Source organism: Parasteatoda tepidariorum, chromosome 8 (genome assembly GCF_982258835.1).
Source record: "Parasteatoda tepidariorum strain Cologne lab strain chromosome 8, Ptep-v5.0, whole genome shotgun sequence".
Taxonomy (NCBI): domain Eukaryota; kingdom Metazoa; phylum Arthropoda; class Arachnida; order Araneae; family Theridiidae; genus Parasteatoda; species Parasteatoda tepidariorum.
In genome coordinates this window covers 42,087,074-42,114,729 of record NC_141762.1, presented here as the reverse complement: position 1 = coordinate 42,114,729, position 27,656 = coordinate 42,087,074, and the positions used below count along the sequence as shown (strand labels likewise).

At 28.6% G+C, this 27,656-nt stretch overlaps 1 protein-coding gene across 6 annotated transcripts in view; it reads left to right on the top strand.

Annotated features, from left to right (window-relative positions):
• Positions 1 to 27,656, top strand: part of LOC107456885 (sodium-dependent phosphate transporter 1-A) — a 92,416-nt gene that overhangs the window by 41,835 nt on the left and 22,925 nt on the right. The window contains exon 1 of one of the 6 annotated variants that reach the window (XM_016074862.3): positions 18,345 to 18,677. The exons of 3 other annotated variants lie outside the window; for them this stretch is intronic. In XM_016074862.3, the coding sequence (XP_015930348.1) occupies positions 18,653 to 18,677 (25 nt within the window). In that variant the 5' untranslated portion in view covers positions 18,345 to 18,652. Of the gene's footprint in view, positions 1 to 18,344; positions 18,678 to 25,422; positions 25,900 to 27,656 lie in introns of those variants that run through there. 2 more of the 6 variants (XM_016074869.4, XM_016074876.3) reach the window with 2 other exon arrangements.

The window sequence follows — 27,656 nt, the reverse complement described above, 5'->3', positions numbered from 1 at the left end:
AAGCAAAATCTTTTCAAATTGAAGAAGAATTGTCAGTAAGTGAGACCGTCTTTTTCAAGTACGCACCTATATCATCAGTAGACGTTGAAAGAAGCTTCTGCAGGAATGAAAATTTACTTTCAGACAAGAGACTCTCGTTTACATTTCAAGTTATCAAAAAACACTTAATAATCCAATGTAATTCTGATATTTAGTAATATTATGAGATGGAAGTTATTATATCCATTAAAGTTTCTATACAAAATAAAAATATTTTGGTGTCAATATATTTTCCTTTTTTTGTTATTTTAGGATATAAAACAAATTTTTCAAACTTTAATGAACGCAGAACAAGTATTGCATTGCTTTATATTTTTTAAATGACTCATAATAGTTTTAAAGAGCAAAACATTTTTTAATTCAATATTTTTACTTTATTTAAGGCATTTTTTGCGCAATTTTTGGATTTTTAAGGACATTTTTTGTCCTTTTTAAGGGCATTTTTTGCACTTTTTAAGGGCATTAGTTGAGATTTTTTAGGTCATCAAAATCCGGGCTCTAGTTATTATATTACTAATGACATCATTTTGGTGAGGAAAGGTGGTTAGGCCAATGTTTTGAGCGAAAATGAAAGATGAAACAGGGATTAGCTTACTGAGAAAGTTTAAATGATTGCCATAGACAGCTTTTTTCTGAATGCAAATAAATTCATCCTTTTATACTATAATCGATAAGTTTGTGCGACGTAGCTTATATCTCGGTTAATTGCCGGAAGTCTTAGACAGGAAAGATTAACGGTCACCACTGAATGGTCAAGCAACATTCCTTACATAATCATACGTAAAAAAAAAATTTCTGAGTAGCTTTTGGAATCTTGTACTGAATCAAATTACCGGATGCTCATTAGTACATTTTTAAAAACATATGAGGTTAACAATTTATATACCTTATTTTTAGATAATCTTCGTCTATAAATTAAGCCTATAAAATTCTTTACATTTAGGCAGTCTAGCAATGAAAAAATATTTAAAAAATTACTATTAATTTATTTTTTTTTAATTTAAAAGACCACAGAATGATTGGTGATCATAAAAATAAAATTTATAAAATAAAGATTCAAATTTGTTTGGTAAAATAATTAATATTGTGTGTTTTCTTAATTTCTACGGTAGTATTAAGGTATTAAAAAACAGTTTCAAACATTCTAAGATTCAGTCAGTCAACGAATTTAATTCAAAATGTTCTTAGGGATTTTTGAGATATTAATTTGCTCCATTTTAATATTTAGCATTGTTGAATTTCTTTTCTATAAAATAGGGATGGACAACCTGCGGCCCGCCGACTGTTAATGTGCGGCCCGCAAAAGCTCCCGAAAATAATAATAATTTTTTTTTTGTTGATAATATTAAAAAATGTCAAATTTTGAATCATAACTTTTTGACGAGCTTTGTTCGGACCGATTTCATCGTAAATAAAAGTTGTTTTTCAACTATTTCACATTCCAAGTGGTTCCAAAAATTCTGAATTTCATTACAACATGAAAATTTTAAATAACGAATTTAAATAATTACTTATTGACACGCTTTATCCTTGCTGATTTCATCGTAATTTAAGCGATTTACTCTTATTATTATTTTTTTGTTGTTGCAACTATTGCAATGATTTTTCATGTGATTTTGACGATTCTGCGTTTTTCCAACTACGACGTTATAACGACATGCGAGTTTTTGAAAAAGCATTTAAATAATCACTTTTTTACATAATTTTGGGTCGTATTTCATCGTTAATTCAAATTATTCTTTCACTGTTTTTTCGGCAGTTGGAGCAATGTGTTTCGATATTTTAATACAATGTAATACAGAATCTCGATATTTTAATACAGTGTAATGGCAACATGAAGAATTCGAGAAGTGTCGGAAATGGGGAATTATTTATTGAATTATTAATTATTGTTATTGAATTATTAGTTATTGAGTTATTTTTGTATTTGAAAAATGAATATTCCTACTAAAAAAAATACGCTTTGTTAGTTACATGCTACATTTCATAGTATTGAATACCATAAAGTATGTCATATTGACTACGATATAAGATCGATAAAACGAAAAAGAAATCACCTATTCTCTTGGTTTTACATTATATATATGCCGACCGGACTGTGTAGGGGTCAGGGAGCTGGCCTTGCATCAGAAAGGTTATGGGTTCGAATCCCGGGCAAAGCATTGATGTTCTTTCATTCTCTGAGCGATCTGTCCTTATTGTTGGAGCAACGTTCGCCCCCCTAATATGGTGCCTATGAAAGAGAGGCCAACGAATTTTGCCTGTAAATGTCCGAATTGACGAAATGTTAACACAGATGGGCATTGGAAAAAAAAAAACATTAAAAATATTTGATCTAGAGTGACCAATAAATGAAACTTATTTGAGCGGAAGGGAAAAAGTTACATAATCGTTTAACTCATTGCAACTTTGAACCATGGAACAAGTGTAGCTACTTTGTAAACATAATTTTTCAAGTATGACAACCAACACTCAATAATATTTGTTTTCATTTTCGCAACAATTCACATAATATATTTCCTCATGTCATCGATGTGAAGATAAACTCTTTAAACAACCTCTCAAGGTAAAAGTGGTGACTGATAGCGGATTACATTTTGAAAGTGCATAATTTTGCCGCACGTGAGTACCACGCTTTGTTGCAAAATCTAAACTTGTATGGAGGCACGCCGGCTGTTGAAAGCAGATTGGTTGGATTCGTTTATCTCTTGTGGGTTCGTCTTCTCTGGTGTATCTAAACATAGCACATCTTTTAAATCAGTTTAAAAAAAAACTGTGAGAAACAACATTGTTTAAAGTTCGCCTCTTGTAATATAAGTTGACGTCTACACGAATTTCCATGTTTAATCATATTTTTTCATGAATAGTACGAAATGTCTTAGTCTTGAAAGATATTTGCATGACTCACACAAGAAAATGAATTATTTATTCCAATTATATTGATAGTTCTTAATGGGTTTTGATTTATTTCCTTGGAAATTCAGTATTTCATTTTATGACGGAGTCAAAGATTTCTGTAACTGTGGAAAGACTGACATCCAGAAAATTGACCTATTCTGCTGCAATTTTAACTTATCTTGGCACTTGAAAAAATATGACTCATATGACCCTGAAAAAAAAGGAAATTTTATGTCAGTCCCATAAATATATAATATTAATCTAACTAAATGTGACTTCCAAGAACATCAATCAAAACAATTTTTTTACAGATAAAATCATTGCCTAAATTTTAATTATTAACAGAATTATTGTGGAATCATAAAATAACGCAGAATCCGGAGATGAGTGGTTATGTACAGTGCGTCAAAAAATAAAAATTAAAAAACGGACTACCCTGAGTAACTTTTAATCTATTGATCGGATATTCACATTTTAGGACTCAATCCTAATGGTTCGATGGGGTGACCTCAAATATGCTAATTAATTAGTGCAAACGATATTTTAAGTTGCGAAATCAGACACAAGAAGACACTTTCTCAGAATAAACATACCTTTTTTTTCAACGGATTCTGATTTCTTACCTCCAAAATATAAGGGTAGCCATAATCTGGGAAATATGGTCCACATAGTTTGTTCAGCAGAACGACCCAAAGTTTGGACCCCTTAATTTTACTTTTTGCTTATTTCACCATAGCTCCAAAAATTTTTTAAGTGAATTGAAAAATTTTTGCACTCAATTATAAAATTCGTTAACCCAAGGACAATTCCATGCAAAAATTACATTTCAGCAAATATTTTCAATACTTCATTTAATAATTGTTTCTTTATTTAATAATAGTTAAAGTATAAAAAATTTTATGTCATTTTAAGGTATGTAAAGGTAAAATACAAAATTAGAGCGAAATCGGTTAAACAGTCCCTGAAAAATCGAATTTTATGCAAGTCGTATATTTAAAATTCGATTTCTCAAGAACTATTCAACCGATTTCATTCAAATTTTGTATTTTGCCATATAAAATTACATACATTGACATCATGTAAAAAATCGTATACCTAACAATTCAAACATTTTTCGACCATTATTTAATAAAATAATAAAAATAATGAATATTTACTAACATTTATCATTTGTATGGAATTATCTGTGAATAAATGAATTTTATAATTGTTTGCAAAATTTGCAATTCGATTAAGAAGTTTTCGAGAAATGGTGAAATTCATAAAATAATAAAAAAAATTAACATTAACTTTAAACTTTGAATCGCTCTCTTCGGCTGCTCAGGGAAGAAGGTTAACAAAATAAAGTTACTAAAGGCTCAATCTCTTGTAGCTAATTTATTTTTAACTGCTAAGCTGAAATATTAGTACATTTGTGCTCGCTATATACAAAACTATTCGACAAATTTTAATGAAATTTGCTGCGAAGCGTAGCTTGATATAATACAAATAAAATAAATATTTTCGGTTGTTCGAACCCGCAGACGCGTTTCTCTCTATAGTAGTGCCGCACTATCTTCTGCTTTAACCACTGCTGAGATTTATCTTAGCTGTATCTTTTCCTGTTTATTTAATTAACTATTTTTACGTTATTTTGTTTCAATGAGTCTTCATTTCTGTAAACAAACTTACACGCTTTCAATTCAACAGTTATAATTTACAACACGATAGTGACTAAATTTAAATTCCCATCAATGGTGACCTGTGGACGTGATATAAAATCGCCAACATCGATGGATGATCCACATTAAATAGCTAATTTACTTAGCCCCCCCCCCCCAAAAAAAGTCTCCCGGATCAACATGGGCGGATAGTGAATTTGTGGGGCCCTGGGCTGAATCTACTTAGGGGCCCTAATAGCCATTTTGTCAAAAAACTGTTTTCTATAGTGATGTAGATAAGTATATAGAAAAAAATAGGACAATAAAATTTTTTATTTATTTATTTATTTCTATTTGTATATACAAACAGCAACTGCACAACATTATTGCAAAAGAAATTGACAGGTTATGTGTAGTTTTATTGTATAAATTATAAAGCAACCTTTCTGCATTTTTGTGCTGCAAATTCCTTTATTTGCTCATCACATTGTAAGTCCTTCGTTAAATCACAATTTATGGAAAGAACTGATAAATGGTTTAGTCGATGGTTCAACATTGTTGTCCTATATTTGTTTTCTATATATGACATCCTGGAGAAAGGGCCCTCAGCTTCGCAGCTAGTGATTGGCAACGTTAAAAAAATCTTTAAGATAGTATAGCAATTTGGGAAAGCATCAATAAGTTTCTTTTCATAAATTAGCATAAAAATTTCACTGCAAGAGGTGTAAGACTCTGGCTTAGACTGAAGTAAATAAGATTTTAACTGAATGCACTCATTTACTAAATGCTCGTCTACGTCATCTGGATAATAATCAACAATATTACGTACACTTTCCAGATCCATGTTTTCCATATTTTTGTCTTGCAAATCCATTGAAAATTTGAATTTCTTGCTATACATCTCATAGACTTGGCTCCTTTTATTTAAATCCATAATCAGCTTATCCAACGCAACGTTTAGCGTGTCTCTTTTAAATTTTTCTGCCCCGTATACTGAGAATTTATCTGTAGACTTATCTGAAAATTTTGGAGTAATGCGTCTCTTGTTTATGTCATTGTAGTCCATTCCCAGACTAGCACTTAATTTTTTAGCTTTCTCTTCGTATTCCTTTAGCTTCTGATCTGATTGGTGCCTTATGTTGTTCACAAAGTCTTTAAATGACGCAATTAACTTGTTACCTTCACAAATATCTAAATCAGGGCTCTGTATTTTTTTATTAACAAAATTAAGTCTCCCCAAAATTTCTTCCCAAAAAATAATTAAAATTGTACTTTCGAGTTTCGCCATTTTATTGAATAAATTTCATACCTCTTTCCGGAAATCAACTTTCTCATCCTCATTTTAGCTGAAACTTTCAAAAATTTTCATACTGTCATCATAATTATTTTTCAAAGCTTTGACAGCATCATAGTGACAAGACCATCTGGTCTGGCTTAAACTTTTTAACGTAAATTTGAGTTTTGTTTCACGATTTAACAGTTCCCACCTATGGGTCTAAGTAGAAAAGAAAACGTATATTTTTTGCCCTACACTAATGAGTGCATATTTTTTGCACTACAATAATGATTGTCACAATAATGAGAGCAGTAATTCACAAATTATCATTAAAAATCGATTAAAAAGTTCATTTAGCATTAAAAAAATACATTAAAAACGAAAAAAAGCATGATTTATAATTTTTTTTACTTACCAACTTAGAGCAGGAAATCTTTTCTTATACTGATTATGTACTTTCAATTATAAGTAAAATAAGATAAAGGTCTTTATAACTTTTGAGTTATCATTTATTAGTAAACTAAACAAGTTTGTCACTTAGACGACGAGAACAGAAATGCGGGGGGGGGGGAGAGAAACAAAATTACGTCGGGCGTTAAGCGGCGCGGCGGGAAGTCTCCCGTAATAGACGCAAAAAAATACACTGACCAAGTTTTTTTTTAATATTAGATATTTTTTTTAATTCAAAATATCACCTATTGTTTTCAATGGGGACTGGGGCCCTTTGTATCCACGGGGCCCTGGGCTGCAGCCCAAAAAGCCCTTAAGTAGATCCGCCCCTGCGGATCAATAAACAAAATTGAAGAAAAAAAATAATGAGCGAAATGCTGTAAACAAAAAAAATGAAAAGAAAAAAATTAAGCGCAATGCTGTAAGCAAAAAAAAAAAAAAATTAAGAAAAGAAAAAAAAAAAACTATGAGCGAAATGCTATAAACAAAAAATGAAGAAAAAATATAAAGAGCAAAAATTATATAAATAAATAAACTTCATAAATCAACTTGTGGTATTCGTTCATCGAATTCTATCACAGATAAAAATCTGGAAAGGGAGTAATGTGGTGTAACTACCACTATAAATATTAAATACCAATTCACTAGTATATAATGCATGTTTACTTGATTGAGTCGAGAGGTACTTTTGATAGATGAAGGTTGACTATATTGCAATTTGGAAACAATCATATCACATTTGTCAAACCTTTGCAACATAAACTACATTATTTGTAAATCAAGAAAAAGTTTTTTTAAAAAAAGAAAAATTACGAATTCAAAAAATATTGATAATCTATTGATTTATCAGAATATTAAATCATTCAAGAACAATAGTTATTTAAACAAAAGAGATGCCTTTTTTCCTTCAAAATTTTTATGCCTGAAAAAATAATTTATTTTTACAAACGTTAATAATGATGCTCATTTTTAAATATTTCTGAAAGGCAATAAATAAATTCAATTTTAAATATATTAAATACATTTTTTGGTGTTTTGCACATTTCTTTCCTTTTTTTCAGGCAGTAAAAAGAGGCATAGTTTTTCTTTTGTCTTTTTCGTTATCTTAACTCAACAGTATTCAAATTTTCAACTTATCCGTTTTCTTTACCTACAAACAATGAACCAATTTGTTTTTATTCATATGCAAATGATGCCATTTCCAGTTCATTACTGTATTCGCCAAGACAATGTTTTATTTATTTCTTCAAAATTCTTACGTGTTTAGTGAACGTGATTTTTTGTTTACAGAAATCTTTCATGAATTCTGCTACTACGCAATAAATGAGAAGACATATGGATGAATTTTGTGACAGAATTTCACACGATGTAAAATATAATTTTATTAATTTGTTTAAAAGAAATAATTAAAAAGTAGGAGAAACTTAATCAACACATGAGGATATATATACGTCAATATCTGTTAACGATAATTATCAAAAAAAAAAAAAAAAAATACAATAATGCCAGGATCTTTACAAGTTCCTGCAAACTTGAAACCCTTGCTTTAACAAGCGCATTAATTGAATCAACTCCATATTTTGATAAACAACTGCTGATTGAGAATATTAATATATTTGTTCTTAATTACTTTTTCATATACTCTCCCTTCGATTTATGCCTTATTATCGATTTATGCATTATTATTTGTCTTATTATCTTTCGTATTGATAGCGTGGTGCAAAAATTTATCAAGTAAATATAACTATGTTATTACTTAATAATACTATTACCTAAAATTTTCGAAAAATTTTTTTTTCATTTTTTATTTTAATATTTTTTGTTGAGTATTCAATAACGAAATTTGGTCTCAGCCCCAAAAAAGTAAGCTTCATATAGTAATTGAAAAATAGCAATGTATTTTTCTCGATTGTTTTTTTAAAAATAAATAAATAAGTTAGCTTTTCTATTGCAGATGAGAAAATGCACTGGGAATTCATCAATAAGCTTTAATTAACGCAAGAATATAATGCATACCATAGAACAATATTGATACAATTTTGTTGTGAGAAAGAATCAAGAAATTTATTCCATTTAAAATTTTACTCAGGTGTTCATTTCATTCTCCAGTATTTTCTTTAAATGGTTGTCAATTCACGAATTAAAATCTAGTGTAGTTTGGCATATTTAATTTATTACTTGATTCTATTTATTCAAGACAATTGCAGATTTTAGTAAATTATATCCTAAGTCTCAACAGACGATAGATTAGTTGGTTGAATATGTATATATTTGGAGGTCTCAGTCTGAAGGTTACTCTCTGTCTGAAATTTTCATCACCTCAACTTTTTTACCTGCGAACTAATTACTTTGCTTTTTACTTATTTCTCGAAAATTTAAGACGTCACAAGTATATTCTTCCTTCCGTTTTACGTCAATAAGAAATTAGCAATCGCTCCTGTGCAACACCCACCAGATAGATAAACTTTCACTTCACCTGACTATAAATAATTCCTGGCAGGGGGATATTATCCGAGTTATATTATTTATTTATAGGCAGTTAGAGTTTACATCATAATTATCTTCATAGGATTTCATAATGCTGTGAAGCAACAATCGTTTTATTTTAAAGTATTTATTTATTTTCTTTCGTAGGTTCATAAAAACGGAAATGAAAATACGTAATTTTCAATTATTCTGTATTTTAAAGTGTGTTAAGCATTGCGCATTATGTATTAAAAATTTACTTCACGGAATAGTTCTTTTTCTTCATCAATAAAAAAATCAGTATCAGAACTGATTCCTTTTTAGTATTAATACTTAATATTAACTCGAGTGAATTTCGAAAAATCCTGGTTAAGAAGATATTATTAAAAAGCATTGTTACACTTCTGTAAGTGGTATCGAATCACTAAGTCAATTATGTCAGTCAGGCGTTATAAACTAAAACTTATTATATGGTTAAAAACAGTTTTATTAAGTTGAGAAAAAACATGAAATATTTTTTTATTATATATCGTTTTATATTAAACAGCATATGATGTTTAAGTTCGACATCTGGACAGAGGGATAGGAGCCCCAATAACTAGACATTGGTCAAATTTTCATTTAGACCAGTCATGTCAAAGATCCGGCCCCCGGTTTGGGGGGGGGGAGAGAGAGAGAGAGAGAGAGAGAGAGAGAGAGAGAGAGAGAGAGAGAGAGAGAGAGAGAGAGAGAGAGAGAGAGAGAGAGAGAGAGAGAGAGAGAGAGAGAGAGAGAGAGAGAGAGAGAGAGAGAGAGAGAGAGAGAGAGAGAGAGAGAGAGAGAGAGAGAGAGAGAGAGAGAGTGTTCCAGTGCGTGAAGATCCGATCATTAGATCAAAAGTTTTTAAGGGCGTTTATATTTCTTTTTCTTTTTTCCGCACTGTTCATTCGTCAAGCACTATAGCATAAATGCATGTCATTCCAGTAAAAGAGAACTTATTTTTCTCTCTAATTTTCATTCTACTTTATGAGGAAATAAAAGAGCATTACTTAACAAACACTTAACAAAATCGCAAATATTTAGTAGTTTCTGAGTATCTTCTAATTTAAAAATTTGCTGCTAAGGCAGATTAAAAGAAAGAAAATCGTTAAAAAAATTGTTTAGGATAACAAACTGGCTTATGTAAACAAATATCTTAATAATTCTTCATGTTTTAAATATGCCAATTTATTATTAAAGACCATTAAGACATTTGTATAAATTAAGCTTCTCCTGCAAAGTTCGTCTCTCAAAAGTAGTGAGGTAATGACTACATTTCGAAGGTAGTTTGTAATCACTAGATTTATTAAAAAGAAGTAGTTGTAGTTTTAGTTAACTATCTGTAATAAAGTAGTTGTAGTTAATTGTAAACAAATTGAGTTTTTTCGACCACTGCTTTTTTATGTAGTTAACTTTAAAATAATACTTTTTGACTCAAAATATACTATGAAATATTATTTTTCTGCTTAAAGTACTATGAAACTTAACTAGATGAGCTGAAAATAATAATAACTTATTTTGCAGCAAAAGTGACGAAATTGATAATTTTATTTTATTTTATGTTGTTTATAATTAATATTAACTTTACATTATTCCAAGTAAAACAATTTCAAAGTTTTAAACTGTTTTGCCCCAAATTGTTTCAAAAGCGAAAAATGGCTGCTTCATATTACTCCAAACACCTAATCACATCACTGTAATTAATTATAAACATTATGTGTCTTTCATTTTATTAAAGGTATTTGCAAGCAAAAAAAAGCTTTTTTAATTAATACCGGTCTCTATTATTTTAGACAGTCATTTTTTGCTGCTTGTAATATTTTATTCCTTTTTTTATTTCATCAGACTTAGATTATAACATAGTTTGATTTTGTTGCCTTGAATACGTATTGTCGTTTAAGTTTAGTGCAGTATGTCGAATCAGGATCTTGGATCTTAACTGAACTGTCAATAAAAGCCGTAATTTGCAAATCTTCATTACAGATTTTCGCAGTCTTGACTTTGACTCCTAAACTAGCAAAAATATTTAAGGAAAAAAAAATTTTTTTTTTGTTTTGTCATTACAATATATTTTAATGATTCCTATAATTATATTCAATACGTTTATTTTTAAGCAATGCACTCATAACCTAACAAGGTAGTTTGAAAACACGACTAAGATTGTGTCACGTTTATTATGTCACGTTTGTTGCATGATGAATATCGTCTGTTGGGTATATATGTTTCAACGAGGGTGGATGTATCAAAATAACATTCCTCGATCTCTTGAACCCGTCGTATTTTCCAGATTAAATGGATGATAAATGAGGCCATATCGAAGAAAAGTTCGAGGAAATGTGGAGAAAATCACCTTTTTTTTTGTCCTCAAAACTGCTTCCGATTTCTCTTCTCCAAGGCTGGTTTTAAGCAGCGATTGATGAAATGAGTGATTGCAAGTACCCGTACTCTTTTTTTCAAAGCATTCTAAAATAGTTAAAACTCTGTGTAGTTTCGATGAAATGATCCCTTCACAGAAACTTTTCTTTAGCTTTTATTAATATTTCAAATCCACATACTTTATGGGATACCTGCCAGTGACGTAGTTTTGGGTATCTCAATCCTGATTGGTTGTTGAAACGTGGCATTTGCTTACGTTAGCAACTGTTTTTTCCATTCTATTTCGATTAAGCCAATTCCGTCAAGTATCAATTCTCTTTAAGTGACGCATTCTAAATTCATTCACAAAGATTCTTTCTCAAAGATTTCAATTCTTTCACTATATATTAACACAGAAACTTAAAACTAACACAGGCACGAAACCACGCAGAAAATAAACAAACTAATTATGCATCGACGTTACCAGGTACACAAAATAAAAATATATCACAGTTACAATAAATTACATAAACAAATAATAAATCTAAGTTATGTAAAAGAAATAGACGAGAAATAATTATCCTTCAACTTATTCAATACGCTATACTGCTCTGTATTTAATTAACTTATCGTTAATTAATATTTTAACTTATGTGGAGAAACTTAGCTCTACTTTAATACGCCATTTTGCAGATAAATATTAGTTGGCGCTGACGTCATAGGTCACATGTGTGGGTATGGGAGGTCTTGCTCTTCTTCCTGAAGTGCAAGTACCCAATTTTCAAATTACTGGCTAGAATCATTTTTGAACAAAAACTCAATTTGGAACAAATATTTTCCTAGAGTCATAAAATTGGTTAATTAAAGGAGGAGACTTAACATTATGTGACACAGTACTAAAAATTGAAAAACTGAATTCAAATAGCAACGGTCGCATTATTAATTAAATTTTAATTTAATTTATTACACGCTTTAGATCGCATATTTAAAAATTTTAATTTATAAACAATTTTTTTTTTTTTTAAATAGTCTAATTTGAATTTTTCGTCTTTCTCAGATTTTTCGTTTTTTCGTCGCCGCCTTTCTTTACCCAACCAAATTATTCGGGTAAAGAAAGGCTACGAAGTGAATTCAGACATATGTATTTTAAAACTGAAATAAAAATGTTTAAGCATTAAAAAAGAAAGAAGAAAGAAAAACGATGCAAGAGTCAGTGTTAGTTCAAGTCACATTAAAAAAAAAATACATAATTTCAAAGCAATTATTGTTGCAAAAATTATACAATTATGGAAGCCTACTGTCTGTTCTCTGATCTAAATTATGATATTGAAGGGCGCTCATGTGACGTTAACAACAAAATCAATGTTTCCGATTGCGAAAAAGACCTATGTCAACCAAGGAAAATAATTCAAAAAAATTAATGAAATTTCAAACATTGATCCCCAAACCTTCCAACAAATTAATTAACCTTCAAAAGAAGGGAATGGATCAGCTTTTTAATCAGTGCAATTCATGAATTAATGATTTGATTTAAAAATATATTGCCATCAGCACCATCCCAAAACCACACAAGTAGTAAAATGTAATTGGAAGATAAATGTATTTTAATTTTTACTCTCCTGTGCATTATTGTATTATTTTTCTTTTAAAAAAAATTATAGTTTATTTTCAACTTATTATGTATGATTTTCTCCTTCGTGTCTTCGGCATAGTGTAGTTGACTAATCGAGGAATAAAAAGAAAAAAATACAAAAAGGGCAAAATTAGCGGATTTGTGGTTTTGGCGTAGTACCAAACGATATTATTTAAATAAGAGCTCAAATATATTCAGTCCGATATAGTGGAATAAAAGATTACAAGATTGCTAAAACGAGCAACGTGCAGTAATAATGGCTTAAAATTGAATAATAAGAATATGCTTTGAGCTTATTTTATCGATTTTAGCCAGTATCAGTGCCGGATTACCCATTAGGCCAGACTAGGCCATGGCCTGGGGCCCCCAATGATTAGGGGCCCCCTTAAAATTGATTTTTTTGAAAATAAATTTAAAAAAATTAAGAAAAACAATGATTTTTTTTTAAAAAAATCTATTTCAAATATATATTTAAATTTTTTCAAAATGTTATGATTATTTTTTAGTTCTAATTTAACAAAATAAAGTAAAATTTAATTAATTATTATTTATTTTTATTTTAAATATGCTTTCTTACATGAAAAGATATATAAATATTTTTATAATTGAATAAATTAAAAATGTACGAGAAAAACAACCTAATCAAAGGGCCCCAAAAATTTGAATGGCCTAGGGCAGTGTTCCCCAACCCCCGGTCCACGGACCGGTATCGGTCCGTGGATCAAATGATACCGGACCGCCCATTTCATTGAAACTGAATTTAAATTCCTAGGTTTATACCCCAAATTAAAAATAGTTGTGTTTCTTTAAAATTTTATTTATTTAAAAAAAAGGGCCTCCGAAGGTAGTGACGCAAATTTTTTAATGTTTTAAAAAGTAAAAAAAAAAAAAAAAAAAAAAAGATAGCCACCGCAACTATTTTTTTTCAATTAGTTTTAATTTTAAAAAAATCAATCATTATAACTGTAAATATCATAAATAAAACACGAAAGCTAGGCACGAAATATACATTGGAACTAATGAAGAACTTCGTCTTCTCTCTCGATCGTGACTATTTGACTTAATGTTCTAGTAAGTTAAAATGTTAAATCACTTTATATTTATTTTTTGGTGTGACTGTATTTTATTTTGAAGGCATGTTTCAATACAACTGAATTAAAATTAATAAATCAAATATCCCAAAATATAAATAATCAACTCCCCCCCCCAAGCGGGCCGTGGCAAAAATCTCAAACATTGACAGGTCCGCGGAAATAAAAAGGTTGGGAAACACTGGCCTAGGGCACTGCACTGGTAAACTTTACCTCTTAATCCGGGCCTGCCCAGTATTAAAATATACCTATCAATATTTTTCATAGTAAAATACTTAACTCAAAGTAAACAAAATAAAAGTATACAATAAAACATGTTAGCATGAAATAAAATATTAGTTAAGTTACCATATGGCAAAAATGAGTCCGTAAATGAAAATTATTTGAACCTTGCTTTTGAAAATTGTGAAAAGTCCTTTCAAAATTCAACAACGAAAAAATAAAATTACTTACCGTTATTCATTTTAAGTGCATGCTTATACTATTGTAGATACTTTTATTTTTCACTAATTTTATCAATATATCTTAAAAACATATGCCTGACAGTTTTTGATTTATTGTCTTTAGAAAACCTAACATTAATAATAAAAAATAGAATATATATACGTAATTTACTACGCACAATTTCTATGATCGATGAAAGGAATATTTTAAATAACTGTTATTTTGCTATGCTATATTCCAGTAAACAGTGGACATCACTATAGAAAAACAAGAACTGACGAAAGTTATGTTAAAAAAAATAATAAAACTATGAAATGTATCTCAAACCAACTGTGTCCTTGCCTCTGGGCTACTTTACAAGCGATTTAAATGTGTTTTCGATAAAAATATGATTGGCAAAAAAATAAAGTACATTGGCGCCATCAGTTAACCTAAGTCGCATCAAATTTATTTTAATAATATAAGGCAAACTTACTTAAATGAATCTTAATACATAATACATTTTTTGATTGAGTATTTTCTCCTATTTTTAAGCCTGATTAAGCCCCATTTTATTATTATTTAGTGAATGTTAAGTTGTTCAAATATAATTATAATTCATTCAAATTATAGCATTTAATTTTGATGTGATTGTTTGAGTGAATGAGTCAAGGTTCAATGAGTCAAGGTTTCAAATTTGTGTCAAAAAGAAAAGCTTAAAATGGATTTACCTATAAGTTCATCTAACAAGGTTATGATCTGTGACTGCGACAAACTAATTCTTTTCAATTCAAGATTATATTTTGCTCTTTGAACATAATTATATCTTTCTCTATTTTTGCGTCAAACAAATTATTAAATGTTCCGTTAATGTAAAATTATGTTTCAAAAAGGTCTTTTGTTACTCTATATTTTTCTCCAACCTTTCCTCCAAACATATTATGAGGCTAAGAAAAAAATAACTGGTAAACTTTTTATTTTGGACATAATAAAAAGTTTAATACGAAATAAGTACTTAAGGAAATAAACTTAGTTTGAAAAACACTTTTGAAGTAAACAAAAGAAAACAGGATATAACTGAAAGTGCACTTTTCAATATTAAACAATTTACCCAAATTTTTAACACTTACGTTACTCTCACCCCCCAAAGAGAACTGAGTATTTTTTTCCCCAAATATGTTATAAAATTACAAACTTTTATTTTGTAATCAAATTTTTAAGTTATTGCCTAACCAACATTATAAATATAGATAATATATTTGCAATTATATTTGACTTATCACGATTTGCTTTTACATTGTATTTTGAAACAGTTAATTATAAAAACTTTATTTTGAGGGCATTGTATATTTTAAGATACTTGGCTGAATTGCAAATGTGTACAATTTGCAATGATCAAACTAATTCGTAGTAAAATAAATTAAATTAATTAATAATAAATTAAAATTATTCTTGATTAAATAAATTAAATTATTAAAAATAAATTAAAATTATTCTCGATTAAATAAATTAAATTGATCATATTTTAAATCTCTACAGTTATTAAACTGGGAAGATTTAAAATAAAACAAAAAAATACTGTTTTGAAAAGCGAATTAAATTATTTTACTATAATATAGTGCATTGTGAAAAATTAATCTAGTAGAAAATCAGATATAAATCTAATAGGTTGATACTTATTAAAAATGATTTTCTATTAGTTTATCCATAAATATTTAAGTTTAAATTAATAAGTACGGATACTGCAAACTGAAGAAGAAAAAACAACTGAACAAAACTTTTTTTATCTAACATCTTAGAAGACAATAATTATAAAAGCAAGAATGCAGTAAAAAATATGACGTCAAGTAATGGATTTAAATGACAGGTTAAATCAGCTATACTTAGCTCGCTTTATCTTAAAATGTTATTTTTAACTGAAAAATGAGTGCCAAGTATAAACATATGTATTATTCTTATCTATGTATTATTAATATGAATGATTGTATTCTTATATATTTAAAAATATAGCTTTCACTTAGATAAGAATATGGTAATGAAAAATATGTCTAGCTTATTTCAGCTAAAATTTTGTACCTTGACCTAAAGTATGAAATTTATTAGTTGTTTTCTTTTTTCATCTGGCATATTTTTACAAAAATTTATAGGAATTATGATAATTTGTTCTTAATAACAATTCAAATGAACAACTTCAATATAAGTTTTGTTCATTTTTCACTTGCTTTAAACAACGTAAATGGTAAGAAATTATGTAAGCACCTTTAATCTATATATGTAATATTATAAAAAAATAATAATAAATAAATAAAAATAATTTGCGCTATTTAAATAGAACATACACTGTCTAGTCAAAAGTATTCAGACACCCACCTAAAGTAGTGGATTTTCCATCGCGGTGTGAGGGCGTTTTTCATGGTTTAGCCTGGCTCCCTAGATATCATGAACTCTGAGATGTATATAGGCATTTTAGGCAGTGCTACTCTCCCAACTTTTGGACAATATTTAGGTAATATCCCATTTCTGTTCCAGCAAAATAACTTTTCCATTAACACACCTAGATTTTCACAGCTAGGATTTATGGAAATGAATGTTCAAAAACTGAATTAACTATTTCAGTGAGGATAGCATCCATTATGTGGCTACTGTTTATTGGCAATTGATAAATTGACAAAGAAAAACTAAGTAAATTATTGCCGGAGATCTTTTCTTAGCTTTACCTTTAAACCTGTCGGCAGAAAAGTTATGAGAAGTAATTATTAAAGACAGAGTATTTTAACAACGATGCAACGGTTTCTTAGTTTTAAGCAAATGAGGTAAATAAAAAATAGATTTATTTTTTCTTGCATGTTAAGGATGATACCTAAAAGGATCCTCAGGTTGATCCTGAAATTATCCAACTATCCTCACTGCCACTCAGCTGAAAAACTGTGATGAACTTCAAGAAGTCAATTCCTGTGGTCACTTTTCAAAAACTTGCGAAAAGTCTTTCACCAGTCGTGTGTAGGACCAACACTCGGTATGCAGATATTTTTGTGACTGATAGGGTAGAATAACTGAATTCCGTAACTTTTAACCAGAAAGCAAAATTTAATTCAGAATAGTACAGAGAATTTGAAAATTCACAGACTTCGCATTATATACTTTGGTAGTACATATAATAATAGAACCTAGGTTTTTAGCATTTAAGAAAAAGTATTTCAATCCAATAAAAAAAACTGCAAACAATGTTTGAACGGAATTGGAGTTTTAAGGGACCAACAGTTTAAAATCAACCATTTATTAAGGACAACTTTTTTATACTCTAATTAACGTTTCATTGTTTCCAATGATAATAAATTTGATTTAAGTTTACAACTCTACTATGTAAAAAAAAATTCCATAAGACATTCATAGGTAATTAACAATGTTTTAATTATATACTGATATATTTAACGTTTTGAAACAGAAAACAAACTATACTTGTTTCTTAAAATATTACTTAATGATTTGGGAAAAAAAAGCAGCAAGGAATAGAACATTTATTCTTAAAGTATGCACCTCTATTAAAATATAAGAAACCATTTTATACATTTTTTAATTAAAAATTTGCCTTATTGAAATGCAAGAAATTGAAATTTTAATTTCTTAAAATTTGTTTTCAATTTTAAAACATACAAAATTATATTAGTGCTCATTTTAAAATATGCTAACTTTGTCAAAATATTAAAAAAAAAAATTTATACTTTTATCTTAGATGCTTACTACTAAATATATAAATTAAAAATTGTATATTATAAACTTTAAAATAAATTACCTTTACCATATTTTTCTTCCAAATAGACAAATGATTTATTAAACAATAACACTTTCAAAGAAAAATTTTAATGAGAAAAAAAGCCCTTCGATAATTTCGCAAATAATGAGTACAAATTTTTTCATTTTCATATTTTTAGAGATGATATCTTTATTTTAGAGGAAGTTTCATCATATTTTTAAATCTTTTCGTTTTTTGAACTTCGATTGCAGATTGACGCAATTTTGTGCCTCGACGTTCGTGTGATTGCCCAAAGCAATGCGAGTCAAAATATAAACATTGCTATCATCATATCAGGAAAGGTTGGTTAACCTTCTCTCTAGATTTTTAATTCTTACCCTGCAGATTGAAAACAAGATCACTGGCGTCTTTTGTGCGAGGTGGTTGTGAAAATATAAAAGTTTCTCTCATTTTTATTCTCATTTGTTAGTGAATTGAGAAATAATCAAAATGAGCTGTGATTTCGATCATTGCGGGAGGTAGCAGTTTGGGATTCATCATTATTTTATTTCCATTTATTATTTAAATTATTTACTTTTCATTCATCCTTTTTTTTTATCGAAAATAATAATGAGTGTAATCGTCTTGGACAGTGGTAAGTAAATACGAATCTCTTTTTAATTAAATGTTCTTTTGTTAATTGATAAAAGTTGCACTGTCTAGAAATAATTAATTAAACACTGTGAAAAAAATTAATACTCGATTATCACGAAACTTTCTTTATTTTTTGAGGAAACCGTTTCCTGGTATATGCTCCGAGCAAAAATTTCGTCAAAGTGACGAAATAGCAATTGTCTCTTCTTCGAGGAAGCAAATTTCGTCAAAATATTACGAAGTATTTCGTCATTCTATTTTTTTGCCTCCAAAATAAAACTTGCAGGGCCTTACTTTTTTAATAATCATTTTAACGTGGGCACCATATAAACAGTACGACACAACAAGTACAGACAGATAAATGACACCCATGCCTGAAGAGGGATTCGATCTCCGGATCTTCTTGGCATAAGGTCATCTTCTTGACTACCATACAAACCGGTCAAGCGTAACTCATCTGTTTATTTTCGATTGTCTAGTCTTTATTCTAGTTTCGTCATTCTAGTTAACAATCTCCCACAATACACAACGAAGAGTTTTCAAATTGAGAAAACTTTTTCGTCATGCATTTAAGAGTTCAAATCACATGTTTTCGGGAGGAAATGATTCTCAAAATTAACGAAATACTGCTTAAGGTTTGCTGAATCATCAAAAGCGAGAGTTATATTTCAGAAAGGGAACTAACATGAGGAAATTTAGGCAAATAAATTCGAACATTTAATTTTATACCCAAGCAGCGAAATTATATACCTGTAATGCAACCAGGGAATTCTCAAATCTTACTCGTGAAGCATGAATATTTTTTAAAACATTTGTCGATAAAATTGCTATTAATAATATTTTCCATATTTTCATTTTAAAATATCAATTACGTATTTGTAACTTAAGGTGAGATACTTGATCCATCCACTACATAACGAAATCCTATATATGCTTCTGATTAGTACATAATCGCATTGTTATAGTTTCTGTAGTATCAAATGCTGTGAATACGCCTGGTGGGGATGTTCTCTTTTCGATACTAATGTAATAGAAATCATTTATAAACATTATATTGTGGTTTCCTCCGGGGTGGCTACACACTTAACACTTTGAGTTTGACACCACTTTTGGAATATTTTTATCATTATCTTTTATAAATTTAGTGTTTTTTTTATTTTATTTTATTTATTTTTTTGTTATGTGAGTGTCTTTTGACAAATTTTGACTTAGAAATACGAAATTTTTTTCCAAATTGGCAGTTCATTTGGATTTCTGATAATTTTTAAAAGTATGTATAAAGAAATGGAAAGAAACTTGTAATACAAGATTTGCGCCCGGTTTCACTACCAATAACAGCGAGTGATGGACAGCGAGAAGCGAGGCGAGAGTTCAAATGTATTCATAAATTAAAACTAAGAAACATATTAAAATTAGTTCCCCCCCCCCAAAAAAAAAAAAAAATTATTTTTCATTTAGTGATAATTTTGTCAGGTTTTGTTAGGAATTAGAGGAATAGATAGTTAGCAACTAAGTAAAATTTGAAGGGAAAAAAGTCTGTGTTGATGAGGCGTTGAAATTCGAGATAATCATTGGTAGTCATCTGATTTGTAATGAAATTACACTAAAGCTGAAAGATATTTGCAAATTAATTTAAAGTCACTTAATAATACAATTATGCATTTCTAACCTAGGTTAACTGTGAATCATGTTATTGAAACAGCGACAATCGTGCTCGGTTTCACGATCAGAGACGCAACTCCAAACTATTGTCTTATGAATCTTCTTGTTTTCAATCCCCTTTTAGTCAATCACCTTTTTCTTTGTTGTTGCTTGAAACTTTCCTCTCTTCCTAAAAGCCTTCTTCTTTCATTTGTGTTTGAAGGTTCTTCATCGTAAAACCGAAACTATTATATAACTATTTTGAGTTTTTATTTATGTTTTTCACGCTGTTTAACTTTATTCCCATATAGCACATAGCACAAAGTTAAACCTCTCTTATTTTTGATTAATTTTCCATGGCCATCTAAATCTGAAAGATTCAAAATAGCGTATCGGTCAAATGCATTCTGTTTAAAATAACACACTGCATTCATATTTAATTTCACATTGCTTTAGAAAATAAATAAACTTGCATTAATGTAATGTATAATAGAGTATTTTCACTACTTGTCCACTTGGATACATTTCCTGTAAAAAAATTTTTAATAAGACTTTTCCTTTCCGCCTCTGAATAAATTCGCTAAATGTACACTACAATTAAAGAATTTGTATCTTTAAAGAAACTCTGTGGTATTATTAACTCTTAAAAAATACTAGATATCTACAATTTGCAAAACCTTTTAGCATGATTTATTTGTAAAAATAATAATTTATGATTCTTCATTTTTACATTTTTTCTAAAATAATAAAAAATAATATGTTTCATTATTGATGTTTCAAGACTAAAAAAAAGCATAGATAACGTTTTAATTTAATGGTCTTAAAAGTGTGCTTGTCTTTCGAAAGCATATTTAACTAAGAGTATAAAGAGATTCACCCTTGCACTGAACTGTTGCATAGATGAATTCTGAATGAAATTATGTTAACGCTCCATTTTCTTTAAAAATTTGTGATACTTACCATAGAATATGAATATTTAAATTTAAAAATAAGCATTTGTGATTATAAAAGATTACTTGAATTATGACTTAATAAATACCAGTTATGTGCACCTATTGCTTCATATAAAAACAATTATATTTAAATTTTCATAAGAGTTCTAATAATTTTTGCAAAAATTATTTTTTAATTACAATTTTTTTATAGTTTAATTTGTACGTTTATACTATTTGCATTTTAGCTCTCCATATTTGTCCGAAATCTAATATTATACGACATTTTCATGTTCTAGACAGCGGCTCCCAATTTTTTCCGGTCATGGAATACTAAATGATCAACTTTCATTTGGTGGAATCCCGAATTGATGTATAAAGTTCATTAGCAACTGTAAACCTAAACGAAGGAATTCTACTATGCATTTTGAAACTATTAATGTTAATTTTTTCGTACTTTTATCAATAATAGTCATAATTAGATTTCATGTTAGACAGTTGAATTCACAAGTCTGGAGCGTCATGTAGTCTAGCTCTGAATTTGTTCTTTGAGTATGCGTAGCAAAAATGAAAAAAAAAAAGCTAATTATGGTTTTTGTGAATTATGAACGTGGAATGAATTGTTTAAATAGTTGAATTTTGTTATTCTCTGTGAATTGAAAAGTTAGATATGAAATAGTGAAATTTTGCATAAATGCTAAGCTTTTTCATAATTTATTCAATACAAATCATTGTATCACAGGTTTACATTGTTATCAGAAAAAAATATTTTTTAAAATAACACTTTTTTATCACTGAAATTTTGCGTAAATAATTTCATAAAACTGACCAAAATATTAAGTAAATAATGGATTTTGATTGTATATAAATATTATAACCTGTTTCAAAAACCATTACTGCTTTTTTTAAAGGAAAAAAAACTTTTAACTTTTGAAGCCCCTGTGAACCTCCCACGGAACCCTAGGGATCCGAGGAACACATTTTGGAAACCATTGAAAACACAATCGCATTTATACTGAGCATTTTGATACATTTTAATGTAAAGCAAGAGCAAAAAAACTTTTAGCTTAATTTCTAACAGATTTATTGCGGAATTAACACTAAATCGCAAACAAATTTGCACGGATCATCATCTATCAATCAACGGATGGAGCGGTTGAAAACTGATTCACATTTTTACAGTTATCAACGACCTGTTACTCTTCAGATAGACGTTATTTATTTTATTTTTTATGCACTTACACATCTTTTGAAGCCTCTTTCCGGATGCCTATTTTTAGTTCTTTTCGTTGTTTGCATTAGGATATTAAAAAAAAGTTCCTCGAGATAAGAGTTCCGATTTTAAGAGTTCGGAAGGACTGAGAAGAGATAGATTTGTTTAACTATAAACAAATTCAGATTACTTGTGTTGTTATGAATATTTCAAGACTGGCTTAGTATCAGCTTGTATTATTTATGCTATAATTATTAGCAAGATAAGCTTGAAAGTATTTACAGTATTAATGACATCACTCCTCATCCATACTAAAAAATTGTTACAACACACTTGCTTCGAAAAGAAAATATTAAAAATCTATTATTCCTATAGCTTTTTGTTGATTCTGATGAGCCCAAGGCATAAGGAGCCGACTTAACTTTCAGGCCTACGTGTAAGATTAAGCAGATTTGATTTGCTCAAAATTTTTATTATTATTATTAACACGTTATCATGTAAAAATAAACTTCTAAATAAATAAATTTATTTTTTGTAGTACTAAAATTGCTTCTTCAAAATAAGGTAATTTGCTTTAACAATATTTAAGTGAGAAAATTTAAGCGAATGTTAAGAATTGTATTTAAGTGAAAGTAGAAAAATAAAAACGCTATCTAATGAAACGCTCAAGTCTAATGAATCATTATCGAAGTTTAGAAAAGAAAAAGAAGTATTCAAAACAATAAAAATCAGCTTGGATAGAATTTGATATATTCTACGTTCACTCTAATTTAAAAATGATTTATCAGATTTTGGAGGCTTTCTAATTTTTTCCACGCTTAAACATTATTTTGAAACACATATTTCTTCATCTTTTAGAAGAATTCCAAATTTATCTAAGAGCTGTAAATATGTTACCTTCCATATAAGTTCTAAAGCAATTAAATGTAATTCTATCTCATGCAAGTCATTTTTGCTTTAGAAATATATTTATGTCCCTAATGAATAAATACAATAATAAAATTTCAGCGCTGAAATATTCGCCGTCTGCTCTTACGAATATTCGTTTTGATTATTTCATTTTTCAGAACAGGCATACGCTAAATCAAAATAAATCGCTCTTTTCTTCTTCTTCTTCTGCACTACAGCCCGGGACAGGCCAAGGGCGTCTCAGTGAGTTTTCGCCATCTTGCCCTGTTAATCACCATTGTCCTCTATCTTCGATCACCGATCGAGGTCTTTTTCAACTCTGTGTAGGCACCTAATGGGTGGTCGGCCTCTCTTACGGGATTTATTTGGTTTCGAAAAAGTCGCTTTCTTCGTTAGTTTATTGTCATCCTATCTGTAGAGGTGTCATAACCATCTAATGCTATCAGCTTTAATGGCATGGATGATATCTGACTGCTTAAAGAATTTCTTGTAAATCATAAATTGTTTTATCCATGCATATTTGGGTAACTCTTTATCAAAACGAAGGGTAATTTCTTCTAGTTTCAATCTGAACAAGCCAACCAAGAGAGCCAACTAGAAAGTTACTTGATTTTTTTAGACAGAAGAACAGAAGATATATTGAACATTTTTACACAATAATATTATTTAAATTTTAATCATTGCGGCCATTTAGTTAGTTCTAAAAAAGCTATCTCTTTGCGTCTCCATATCAAACCTTCTAGCTTCAGCAACATTGCCCTGAATGTTTTGATACTATGACACTTGATGCTTTGTGGCTGCGCATTGATTTAATATATTAAGTGAAAAAATGATATTTCGTATTAAAAATATTGATTGGAGAGCTCAGCAGAATAGTTTTGATTTCGACTAAAGCAAATTCGATGATTGAAATAAAATAAAATAAATCATGTAACATTCGTATGAAAGAAAAAAATATCCAGAGTAAGTAATTAATTTTACCTGCATTAAAAACCATCGCGTGAATAAAAACATCGCACCATTTATCAATATTACGTTTTGATTATTAATGTTTCGTGTTGGTCAAATTTCATTTATTGAACCAAGAGACGAATATTCGCCAAAAATGGATGGAAACTGCCTAAAAGATTTAATTTTTTTAAAAGTGATATTATAATAATTTCTGAGTAATATTTTGGGGTCGGAAAATTGAGAAATCACATGAGTTACTAAAAAGCAGAATTTTTTCTACTTGATTAGATTTGACTGACGGAAAAGATAATTAATTCCAATTTCTATAAAAAAATACAGTACTGGGTATTGAAGGACATCTGACCATCGGACAAACGAATACAAACAGTATAGTGTAGAAGCATGACGTGATAATAGACCGAATAACAAAGATATTTTATTATGAAAGTGAAATTAGAAATAAATAAATAAAAAGCTTACTGAATAGAAAATTTAGAGTGTTGAATGTTATTCAGTAAAAACCTCGAATACTACCCGAGAGGGGTGAGGATATTGCCTCCCTGCTAGCTTCTCCCCTGTTCTACAATTCAAACAAAGTTATATTTCAGGAAACAAAATTATAGCACTAATTGTATTGCAATAATAGCATGATTCTCTTTCAAATTTTTATATCAATTCAAGTAATTAATGTTTTTTTCTTCATTTATAAACAATTTAGCTCATTGTCCCACCAAATGACATAGTTTCAATCTATTCTTGAATTTTATTATTTGCAAAAATGTAATGAAAGTAATTTTCTTTGGTAGAAGAACTATTAGAAATTTGTAAAGAAAAATTGATCATAGAGAAAAAAAAATTTGAAAAAAAGAAACGGAATCAACTACGGTACGATTGCCACCCACGCACCGTTTTTGAGAGTTTATTTCGTAGTTTGTTTAACTGAAATTGGAATTAGTTTTGATTTTAGCGAATCATTGTCTTTTTCATTTCTAATGTAATAAAAAATATGTAAACGTATTGCGCCGAGACTTCACAAGTAATATTTACTGAAGCAGTTAAAATCCATTTGCCGAACCGCCAACCGCAAACTTGCAAGCTTTGTTTATTTTTTCATTTAGAGTTCCTTTTTCTCCTCAGAATTTCGCCGTGACGCACGTGGTTAAAGACGCGTGCTAATAATTTATAATTCTGTTACTTACGGAATAATTATGATCTGTAAAAACCTTTTACATCTATGTCTTTTAAACGTTTCACGATGTTTCACTGTTACATGACGTAAATTGTTTCCATATATTTTTTAAAATAACTTCGAATTATCATCATTCATTGGTTAGTACTTTTAAATTTATTAAATATTTTTTCTTCGTTTTTAATTATCTTTAAATTAATCTTCGATTTAACTATTATAGTTATTGTATTTCTGTGATGTTATTTAAACTGTATTGCGTTATATTATTATCTCTTCATTGATTTATATCAAATTTGACTTGGCGCGGCACGTTTTTCAATGTGTGAAATTTGTTACGCGATTCATGTTTACTTCCAGTATTAAACATTTCTCAACACTCACATTCAATGTAAGTTTTCTTTAAATAGAGTCTAATTGTGTTCAAACTTTTTACTAGTTATTTCCGTAATATGTATTATGCTAGTCAGATTATTCAATTATATATACATAAAAAAATATAATTTATATATATATATTTTTAAAAATATATAAAAACATATGTTACGCTCAAATTTATTATGACCGGAATATTGGTATTAATTGATTGTGCTGTTTGAATAATAAGTCTAATGTCTGGTTATTTAAATTATGTTTTCTTTTACTATCTGTGGCATATTTAAAAGTAAACAAGTTTATCAAGGATTTTTTTTCAAGTAATTGATAACATTATTCTTTATCGATAAAATAATTTCTTTTAAGAAGGTTAACAATACTGTAAACATCTAGAGATTTATACAACCATGTCTTGTTTACAATTATAATCTTATCTAACATTTTATAAGACATTTATTATTTTTCTCAATGAACTTCATTCAGTTGTGTGTAAAAAAAATGTTTTTATTAGATTTAATAAATGAAAAAGGAAGAAAAATTTTGGTTGAATAAATTTTTCAAAAAATTGGTTGATTTTTTTATTAAAACATATATCTTGATTTTGTCTGTGATATGTTTTTTTCTTTTTAAATCCTATTTGTTTACTTTGTATTATAGTTAAAATATACTTAGGTGTGTTTTGAATTTAACAAGCTTTTTTCTTGAGAAATACATTAAAAAAGTTGTTGAAAAATAAATGTTTTTAGAGTGATATTTTAAGTTTGTTATTCAAATTTTTAATTATGTTAATAATACATGTAGCTCTTTTTTAATAGTTTATTATTTGGGTAGTAATGTATCTGCAATAACTAAAGGATAATACTTGTCTATATATTATTCACTGCTCTATTTCCATGTCTTTCATTAGATATTTTTTTTTGAAAAAACAGTAAATTTAAATAAATATTATCTATGGATTGTGTTAAAACTTTTTAAAAAAATCTTAACAATTTTAATGAAATAAACTATTTTGTTGCAAAAATGCATAGCAAAACTGAAACAGTATACAACCCCTTTTCATTGTTTGCTAGTATGTGTGGAGTGGTCATTGATAATTTATTTCATAGTTTTCCTAGCTAAATTTTAGTGGTTCCAAACTATGAACAACCGCTACTTTAGAGTCCTGTGTTATTACTATGTCAATTATTATACCTTTCAGTAATCTCTTCACTCTGCACTGTTTACCCTTTTGAAATAGATTTTCAATTTTTAAAAAAGTTCAATTTTCAATTGATTTATTTTCTAGTAACTGTCTATGTTAAAAATATTATTATTTTTTTTTTATATATAAAATAGAGAATTTATACACATTTTGCTACATTAAATATTTCAATAACATTATTACTGCATATTGGAAACTGATGAGAACTACTAATGTACTAATACAAAACTGTGTTCAATTAACGGATTTACTTTAACTAAAATTTAAAAATTTTTTTATTTTTTTTTTTAAGAAGATTAAAATGGTTTTTTTTTATGATTTTTTATTGGTTTGTGTAATCTTTAAAATATACATTTGAACTCTCTTATTACGAGTTCAAGTTGAAAAAGATTAGGGTTTAATATATAAATGTTTAATTTAATGTGTTAAAACCTTGTTATTAAAAGTAATCTATATTATATAAAGCGCTAATACATATGTATCAATAAAACCGATGATATTTCTTTTCTCGCATTGGCAACAGTTTTCATTTTTAATTGCAAGAGCACATAGTGAGCATAATATGGCTAATC